Source organism: Pelodiscus sinensis, chromosome 1, assembly GCF_049634645.1.
Source record: "Pelodiscus sinensis isolate JC-2024 chromosome 1, ASM4963464v1, whole genome shotgun sequence".
Taxonomy (NCBI): domain Eukaryota; kingdom Metazoa; phylum Chordata; order Testudines; family Trionychidae; genus Pelodiscus; species Pelodiscus sinensis.
In genome coordinates this window covers 298,441,120-298,451,021 of record NC_134711.1, presented here as the reverse complement: position 1 = coordinate 298,451,021, position 9,902 = coordinate 298,441,120, and the positions used below count along the sequence as shown (strand labels likewise).

Here is a 9,902-nt window from a genome sequence, read left to right as displayed (position 1 = left end):
TTGTAGTTTCTCCATTAAGTATTAAAATTAAATTAGAAATTCATAAAAACATTAATATCCATCAAATCATAAAAAATAAAATTCTTCGAGATTAACTGTAACAGACATCCCCCCATCACTTACCTTCATACTTAGGGATGCTGTTTCTGTATTTTCAACTTTACTGAAGGCGAAAGACATTGACAACTACAGCAAAAGGAGAACTACTATCCTTTTCTAGCAAAGGAAAACACCCCCCATTTTGAGAGAGAGAGAGAGAGAGAGAAATTACTGTTTTTGTTCTATCGTTTAGAACACAGGTCCTTTGTTTTGAGAAAGAAAAATAAAATTTATTTTCTCCAACATGCCCAAGAGGAAAAAAACACTATTGTATAAAAATGTCTAGTGAATTATTATGATTTAAGAACAGTGTCCAATCACAATTATTTAAGTAATTTTATCAGTCCTAGATTTCCTACTCTCCATGAAGAGACATGTTGATTGGCACGCCTCTCGAGTGCTGAAAGAAAAATATGTAAATGTATACAGAATACAAAGGCGAGTCAGTTAACTAAATATTTAAAACCTCTGCAATTATTAGTTTATTAGTATCATCCAGGATTCAGATGTTCAGTATTTCTCCTGAAGTTATACATAAACAAATGCAAATTGAAATAAGAATCTGAAAGTCAAAATTGTATAACAAAACAATACTCCATCACAAAAGCGTGTAAAATTACAATGCTATTTTTAAACACTGGCACTTGAGAACCATAATTTTATAACCACGAAATTGCCAAATTGTCTCCCAAACTGGTAAGCAGGTATGTGAAAATAGTTACAGTTGCCAGCACTTGAAGTTTCACTGAATATGCAAAAAACTTTGCTTTTGGAAGAGAGAATTACATTTAATCAAATTAGACATTGGTATATCAGTTAAAGATTTCACTTTTTAAATGCAAAATTTAATAAAATGTACTTTTCCATACAACTATATTTAACTTATAAGTGGGCAAAAATGAAGAGTGCGGTATAAAACCTAACAGGAAAAATACATCTTATCTCATTTTTAATTTGAGACAATATACAACTTTGTTTAAAGGGCTAAAACTAGAATTTTAAGATTAAAAATATGAATTTACATAGATCTAACAAATAATGGTACCATTTATAGAAATGTTGAAAGTAAAATCCTGTTGTCTTGTGGGCTGTTTACTACCAGGAGAGATTTATGGCATAAAGTCCACAGCCATCACTGCACTGTCACAAAAAGTTCAATATGGTACTTCTATAATTTTTAACTTCATACATGTTAGGGGCATATCTCTCTCTTACAAATGTTCAGAGATTTACAAATACAACTTCCATTACATAGTAATGAGTCACATATGTAAATTCCTCACATTTCATGATAAGAGTATACCCTTCCTATTGGTCCTTCTAGGACAGCATTTTAGGTTTTTCCTGAAGTATTTCATGTTGTAAAATTGAATTCTATACGTCTCAACTCTCCAAGACTGGTAAACTTACGCAACTCAATAGAATATTACATTTCACAAAATCCGAGCAAGTATCAGTTGGTTGAATTTTTTGTTTTGTTTCCAGTTACGGAAGAAAATTCCATTTTATCATATGCCTGTATATTTCTTTTCTTACCCTGTCATGATTATGAAGGGTATGCAGATCAAAAGCTTTATTTATCAGCTGGTTATATGAAAAGATGAAAACTGTAATAATCACGTGATCCCAAATGGGCATACAATAAAGTAAAGATGAGTTCCCCTCAAAAAAGAAAAAAATTATGATATTTCAAGGGCACCTATTAAAAGGACAACAATACTAATAAAAATTATATTTACTCAGAAGCATTCAGAATGTCAACAAAAACAACTGCAACTTTTTTTTTTTTTTTTTGCAATTACAGAGTGGTATTCAGTTAACAGAACAACGATTATTTTTATGATGCATCAGAGACAACTGAAGATGAAAAATGAACTACATCCCCATATATAACTAATTTGTGCTGTGCACCAACAAGAACCTGCTTTAAAACTTCCATGCCAATTTACAACCCCCACACTGTACCAGGCAAAGTTAGTGGCCAATGAAATACCACTAAGGACAGGGCTATCTAAAGACACGTTCGGTAGTGTGTTAACTATACAAAAAAAGAGACACTGTACAGTTTAAAAACAAATCTTACACAGCCTTACATTTCAATTTTTTTCTTTAAAAGGAGTGAGTTGTGTACAGGGGGGTTAAATGCTTTATAGTCAAGAAATTACTCTAGAAGAGATTTATTCATCATCATCTTCATCTTCTTCATCGTCTTCCTCATCCTCGTCCTCCTCTTCATCATCTTCCTCATCATCTTCATCCTCTTCCTCCTCCTTCTTTTTCTTGCTTTTCTCAGCCTTCGCAACTACCTTTTTGCCTACATCAGGCTTTCCTTTGGCCCGGTATGCAGCAATATCCTTGAAAAGAGAAGTGGGGAAAAAAGATCTAAGATTTAACCAGGCAAGAGCTCTGATGAACTTTCAAATGACACTGAAGAATTTGCAGATATTCTGTAACCACTAAAATATCTACATTAAAAAAAAAAAAAAAAAAGCATACAAAAATACTTACCTAGGACATAATGTTATGCTTCAGTAAAATGCAATTGTGGCATTCTGCATAACTGAAGTTTATTAAACAAAAGGTACACAAACTTTAATTAAAATGTAGACAGTGCCACCTTCTGTATGCACCAAGTGTATTCTATGACTTCCTACATAAAAATGCAAACTTCATACTTTTTCAAACTTCAGATAAACTACAGGTATTTACCAATATCAATGGTTTTTAAATTAAGTATTTATGAACTCTAGACTTAACATGCTTGTGTGCAAGTTGTGCTGCATACAAAGTCTAACCTACAGCAGGGGTGGGCAAGAGAGCCTCTGCGGACCGGATCTAGCCCTGCTGCTCCCCTGCCCACTGGCCAAATTGAGACCTGAAGACAGGGGAGTGTGTGGCATCTCGAGTGAACCGCCAGTGAGAGACTTCGCGTACTCCCACACCCACAGGCCCTGACTGAACCACTAGAGGTTCAGAACAGCTAGCAGTTCTCTCTAGGTGCCGGGGGGGAGAGGTAAAGACTTCACACACTTCCCCACAGTCCAATCCAGTCTGTGGGTGGTGGAGCACAGTAGCATCCTGGCCACATTTCTACCTGAGGTCCTGCCCTTTCTGGGACAGCCCAGGGTAACTTCAAAAATTTGTGAAGTGTTCCTCCCTCCCTCCCCCACCCAACTTCTAACGTTATTGCCCACCCCACAGTGTATCTGCAGGGCATGATTCCTAAAAAATGCTAGAAGCCCCTACCACATTGTTATTTGTCCATCAATGTGCCACCACCCCTTAAGTGGTTTTGTTTGCCAGCAAGAGGACACTATTGATCAAAATTTTAGCGTATATGCTGAAGTGCAAAATACACCCCAGTACAAGTCTGTGGCTGTTATGTATTTCATCATCCCCCACCCCCTTAGCTAGCTTGTCCTGGGATGGGAATATGGCTCTGGAAATCAACATACCATTGGCATTGCTCTAGATTGCCGACGCAATTCACATCACTTAAGTACATATTAGACTTCACAATACAAGAAAGTAAGTTAATCTATTAACAATTTAACAATTTTCTAAAATGCATTAGCTATGTTAAAGGGAAATCAACACAGACGTGTTCTGTTGCATCAAATACAAACACCTTTTTAATGCTCTAATATTAAACACTTTATACTGAAAGACATATGAACATGTGCTTAAAAAAAAAAAAAAAAAACCACACACACACAACCATAAAGGATATTTTCCCCTTATTGCCATTACTTAATAGTGCCACTTGGATGCAGAATTCAAAAGCTGCTATGAACCATAACTTTTAATATTTGAAATACAGATATTCTCTAGATGCTGAGAATTTATAGTTATGCTTAGGACATAGAAATGTACAAGTATTAAGGGGGGCCGGAGGGTGTCAATCCTTCCATACACACTACTCACTAACTTATGCGCATGCAGCGTTTATATCATTTTGCCAAAAAGATGATTATTTACAATCTTGATGATTATTTACAAGTTTGAACTAGAGCAGAAGAGAACCCTTTGTCATACTGAATCCTGTTATTTACCTTTTCATACTTCTCCTTCAGTTTAGCAGCCTTCTTTTCATAGGGCTGTTTATCATCTGCAGCAGTATTATTCCACATCTCTCCCAGTTTCTTTGCAACATCTCCAATAGACAAACCAGGATGCTCTCCTTTGATTTTTGGACGAAATTCAGAGCAAAATAAGAAAAAAGCTGAACTAAAGAGAAAAAAAATTGTAATATTAAGTATAAAATTTTATTGTATTGTATTAGATGTAGCAAGTTTTGAGATCTTCACTACACAATGCAATAGTACTATGTTAAACCACACTAGGGAACATATAGCGTGCACCAGCAGTCTACAAAACCAATTAACATGCAACACAGTGTGCTCTAAAAATCACACTCCCATCTTGTAGATTACCCCACTCACCAAGTTTCTCTTATTTTACCAGTTCTAAGAACATGGACAGTGCTGTTTCACAGGAAATACAACCTCATGATTACTGTAGGAGGAGTTCTAGAGGTTAATACCAGCCATTCATTCTTCTTTAGTTTATTTTTTAGTAGTAGGCCCATTTTCAAAAACAACTGAAAGACTTAGGCACCATACAGGCGTGGTAATTTCACGTTCATTCTATAAGCTGTTTATGAAGGCAATTCCTTGCACCAATACAGAGCCCTACTAACTGCTAAGAGACTATGTGGACACAGTTTTGCAAACACTACAACAGTGCCGTATTGGGGCCTAATATTGAACCACAATTTTAAAGTAGAGTTGTTAAGTGTGGCTGTTAGCAAATACTATCGAAGTATAAATTGAGCAGAACAGTTTTGGGTTTATTTTCAAATCTACTCAATTTTAGGTCAAGTTTCAGTAAACAATAGTTGAAATGGACCAGATTTATAGATTCTCAGATTCAAAGGCCAGAATGGGCATCATTTTAACCATCTAGTCTGATATCCTGTCTGTCACAGGTACAGAACTTCCCCAAAATAATTCCTACAGCCGTTTTTAGAAAACCGTCCAGTTTTGGTTTAAAAGTGGTCAACAATAAAGAATCCACTACAACCGCTGGCCAACTGTTGCAACTTTACGCTCACCATAAGTTATATTTTATTTCCAGTCTGATATATAAAAATCATGTACTGTTTGAAACAGTAAATCCAAAGGTTTTTAAAATGTGGTTACTTGCACCACTAGATTTGTACTCTTCTATACTTAAATCCCCAAACTTGGTTTTAAAAAGAGTATTTTAAGGATACATTTCAATGCAATGCTCCTGTGCAACAAACACTAATTGGAAATCTACTTACGGAGGCCTCTTTGGTGCATTAGGATCCTTCAACTTCTTTTTTGTTTCCCCTTTGGGTGGTATATAAGTTTTCATTTCTCTTTCATAACGAACCTTGTCAGCCTTTGCCATATCTTCAAACTTTCCTTTCTCCTTAACAGACATAGTCTATAAAGCAAAATACGAGTGTATGATTTAAAAGTGCATCCACTGCCATTCTAAACCATAGCAGAAATAGTATTTCCTGCCTTACACGTAAATATAATCAAGACTGAATTTATATTCATTTAAGGCATCTGGCCTCAAACTGTAGGTCAGGACTCTCCTCTGAATAGGGTTGCCCAGGCTGGCTTAGACTTGCAGAGGCCCAGGTTACAGGCACCGTGCCTAGATGGAAGCCCTTGAGCTTCAGCTTTGATTCCCCTGCCCAAAGTGGTGGAGCTTAGGGCTTCAGTCCCCCCTCCTGGGGTTTTCAGAAGGGGGTCATGGCACAATGTAATTTGAGAACCCCATACCTAACAAAACTTTAAAAAAAAAAACCCACACAATGGTCCTGGTAGCACCTTAAAGACTAACCAAAAATATATAAATAGTATCTTGTCTCTAAGGTGCTACAGGATCTTTGTTGTGTTTTAGGTTTTTCCTAGTTACAGACTAACACGACTACCCAAGACCCCTGATCTAAGGTAATTATGCTGTTACCTTATAAGATAGTACAGGATTTTTTTGGCTCATCTTACCTTCCACCGTTCTGAACATTTTTTTGAGAACTCTGAAAAGTTCACTGAAGCATCTGGATGCTTCTTCTTGTGCTCCTCCCGGCAAGTTTGCACAAAGAAGGCATATGAAGACATTTTACCTCTTGGCTTCTTCGGATCACCTTTACCCATTTTTGCTTATTTTTCTAGAACACAAAAGAAAAACAAACAGACCTTTATAACTACTTTTAGATCCCACTCAATATCATAGGAAGCTAAGAAGAATGAATACATTAACTATGGTCTGTAAAAGCAGCTTTCTGAACTTGGAGAAGACCTCCCAAGTTACAGCCCTCTCCTAGAAAGTTATTCATTACTTGTAGATCACCTGGTCAATACAAACAACCTAGGCTTCAAGACATTTCACTACCATCAAAAGACTTCAGATTATATTTAAAGGGTCATCAGCAATCAAGGAGTGTCTGTTGCTAGCCAATTTGCATTTCCTCCTAGTTGGTAGCGTAGTACTGCAGCCACATACATGTCAGCTAATTAGGGCTAGAGAGGTTTAAAACAAAAGGAAATAGTTTGGGGACAAGGGAAAAATATTACTGTACTCTATCTGGATCAGCCTGTTGGATTATGAACGATTTCCCCTTTTTTTAAACCTTCAAAAAAAATTTACAAACATGAATTTGCATAAAAAATACAGAGGTTGTGCTTTATTTCTGTTATTTCCTACTTTAATTATACTGCAAAATCTATTCTCCCTACAATGTGTGGCTAGAAACAGTCAAATTAAATATAGAACTCAAACATGGTATGTTCCAACCAACGGACTTAAAAGCATTATTTATCTATAACTACTAAGATTGTGTTCAATGAGCACAGACATCCCCGTATCTTTTAAAGGGTACAAGGAATGTAAAAATATCTTAGCACATTAACACACTAGATATGTAAATTCACCATAATTATCTGGGGGAGGCGGGGAGAATCATCCCTAGCCCACTGATGTATAAACTTTGCTACTCAAGGAGTGAAACAAGTGGGTGGTGTGTGCATGTATTGCCACAGAAGCAGCGTTTCCGATCAGTTTGGCGTATGGACAAACAGATTTCTACTCTGTGACTAAACACATCCGGTTTGAAGTTTCTCTTGAGTAAACAAGGCTATAGAACCAAAGTCATTCCTGCCTGCAATGGAGATGCTTCCAGGGCAACCCTTTTACTCAGGATAGTGTACACACAGGGCTGGCTCATTTGTTCCTGCATATAGAAAGGAAGTGGGAGGGAAATAAAAGGGGGAAAATGAAAGGAATTGGTATTTCCCAGTTCATTTTATTAACACTGTAAACATCTTTTCGCCTTAAATACTCCAATTAAAACCCTGCAACTTCATCTTAAGTTGCATTGAAAAGCTGTCTTCCTACCATGTTGAACATAAGGTGGTGGAGAAAAGCTTCAGTTCCCTTAAAAAGAGATTTTCTTAAAATGCTGCAAATGGGACAGAACCAATGAACACCACACAATCCATGCTGCCTATGTTCCCGTAAAAAAATAATCTTTCAACTCTGGAAAGACATGAGGCAATAAATTGAGAGGAGGGGGCAACTGAAGGTTTAGTTGTGGCTTCATGTGTTTAACCAATCCCCATACGTCTAAGCATTACACATTTTTAATCGTGTTGTTGTGCCACTGTTGCTGGTGGAAAAAAAAAAAAAAAGAAGCCTGCGGTTTATTAATCATGTCTCTGTACCGCTTTACAGCTGCAGATGTGACTGCAGGATCTAGAGTAAGCCCAGGGCTGGCGCTGCCACAAGCCCTCAGGCTAAGACAGCCTCACTGCCAAGCCTGCGCCCCTCAGTCGTGTCTCTCGGGGAGCGCGTGTCTGAGCAGTCTCCAGGCAGGGCTGTGGCGGGGCTCCTGCTGCGCGCGCGGGGAGAGGGTTTGCGGAGGCGCAGGAGGCAGCCCGGGAAGGGCGGCCGCGACAGCAGCGCGATTCCTCCCATTTTGAGCGAGCGGCCCGGGCATGAGAGAAAGTCCCCCTGAAACGTGCGCTGCGGCCGCTCGGCGCGGCTGGGCCCCCACAGCTCGGCAAGAGCGCGGGCCCCGCCGCTCTCGCCAGCTCGGAGCGCGGCTGCCTCCCGGAATGGCCGCTGCTCGCCGCCGCGCAGAGAACATGGCTCCTTCCTGCCTTCCTTTGTGTGCGCGCCCGGCGCACGCTCAGCCATGACAGCGGGGGGGAGGAGGGGGGAGAGAGCCGGCGCGCTTCCAAGCGCGGCCAGAGCCTCTGACGAGCTGGCCGAGTCCGGCCGCAGCCCCCCGGCGCCCCGCACACGGCGGCCAGCTGCTTGCCCCGGCCGGGACCCCCCGCAGCGGCCTTGGCGGAGGCAGAAAAAGCGGCCGGAAAAGTTTCCCCAGAACTGCGCCCCCGCCCTCACCCTCCCTCCCTCCCGCGCCTCGCGTCCTCCGCACGGCGCTCGTCAGCCATGTTCCAGCGAGCGCAGCTCCGGCTCGCCCGCCGCCGACACGGCCCCGCGCCCCGGCAGTAGCTCGCGCCGGGGAGCGCCCGGCTCCGCGCCCCCGGCCCTGCAGCGGCAATTGCCGCAGGGCGCCGGGAGCAACGCGCCGCCGCCCGCAGTGGCCCCCCCCCTCCCCCGCCCGCGGGACAGAGCCCCACGGGGACATTTTCCCTCCCGTTTCACCCAATTTCCCGCTTCCCGCCATGGCTCGTGCCCCCGCCCCGCCCGCGAGCCCCGCCAGCAGCCTCCGCCACCGCAGCTTCGTTTGCCTTTGTGTGGCCGCGGCAGAGCGAGCGCTGGGCTGGCCCCGCAGCCGCCGGAGCGCGCAGCTCGCCTGAGCCGGGATATTCCCCGCCTCGCGCGCTGCGCCGCTCCCTCACTCACCAGCGAGCCACAGGCGCTGAGACACTTGCCCGGCTGCTCGCGCTGGCCCCCAGTGCTGCCTGGTCTCGCTGTAGCCCAATGCACCGCAATGGCTGAGAGCGGGATCGATACGCAGCCTCCTCACGCTCTCAGCGCTGGTAACATTACTCTCAACACAGCCCCGCTCCTATTGGCGGCCGCCAAGCCAGCGGCCAACCTGATTGGTGGAGCCCCTTCCATTGTCCTGACCAGAGGGCGCCGCGGATTGGCCGCGAAGCGGGACACGTCACGGAGCATTGAAAGGGCGCGTAAATATAAAAGTGAGTGGAGGGGAGGCTGGCTGAGGCGGGATGTACAGCTCAGAGAGACTTAGTGCTGTGCTGCTGTGCATGAGGAGAGCAGCTCATAGGCAACCACGCACTCCTAGCATAGCCGAAGGGCGTCTTGCTTCCCTAGCCGCACAGCCACTTCTGTCTCCACAAAGCGCACCCAGAAGCCCGCTTTGGGAATCCTTTCACCACACACCTTACCCCCAAGGGTCCTGCTGCTACAAGGCAAGGGGACAGCAGGATGCTTTGTTTACACCATTGGCAAATATTGACCCTTAGTAAATGGTTCATGTTGCTGAGACAGAAGATCCTAGAGCATCATAATACAGCCACCACTCATTTCTGTGGTGCCTAAGATATCAGCACACTCTACCCACTGAATTATTATATGATACTTTCCTCATTTGTAAAATGGAGTAATTTAAGGCACAGAGACATTAGATATCAAGCAATCGCAGGGCTCCAGGAATTAAATCCAATTTTCCTGTTCCCTCACCTCCTATTTAAATCTTGAGGTCACACTTCTCATAAAGTAATATTTATAGTGTAGCCAGTGTAAAAACACATATGATATTTTATCTATAT

The 9,902-nt window shown here is 42.3% G+C and overlaps 1 protein-coding gene across 1 annotated transcript; it reads right to left on the bottom strand.

The window, feature by feature from the left end:
- Positions 1-551: 551 nt before the first annotated feature.
- HMGB1 (high mobility group box 1) lies at positions 552-9,167 on the bottom strand. The gene is made up of 5 exons (XM_006125307.3): positions 9,010-9,167; positions 6,144-6,307; positions 5,426-5,571; positions 4,152-4,326; positions 552-2,453 (listed from the first exon to the last, which is right to left on the bottom strand). The coding sequence occupies exons 2-5, from the start codon at positions 6,291-6,293 to the stop codon at positions 2,277-2,279; spliced, it is 648 nt and encodes a 215-aa protein (XP_006125369.1). The 5' UTR covers positions 6,294-6,307; positions 9,010-9,167; the 3' UTR covers positions 552-2,276.
- Positions 9,168-9,902: the final 735 nt, after the last annotated feature.

What these genes read in the sequence shown, in the direction of transcription:
- HMGB1 (XM_006125307.3), bottom strand. Translation starts at nt 6,293, where the DNA reads ATGGGTAAAGGTGATCCGAAGAAGCCAAGAGGTAAAATGTCTTCATAT. An exon ending in AATGCACCAAAGAGGCCTCC is followed by an intron (nt 4,327 to 5,425) that starts GTAAGTAGATTT and finishes TTTTCTCTTTAG; the next exon opens with TTCAGCTTTTTTCTTATTTT. An exon ending in TGAAGGAGAAGTATGAAAAG is followed by an intron (nt 2,454 to 4,151) that starts GTAAATAACAGG and finishes TCTCTTTTCAAG; the next exon opens with GATATTGCTGCATACCGGGC.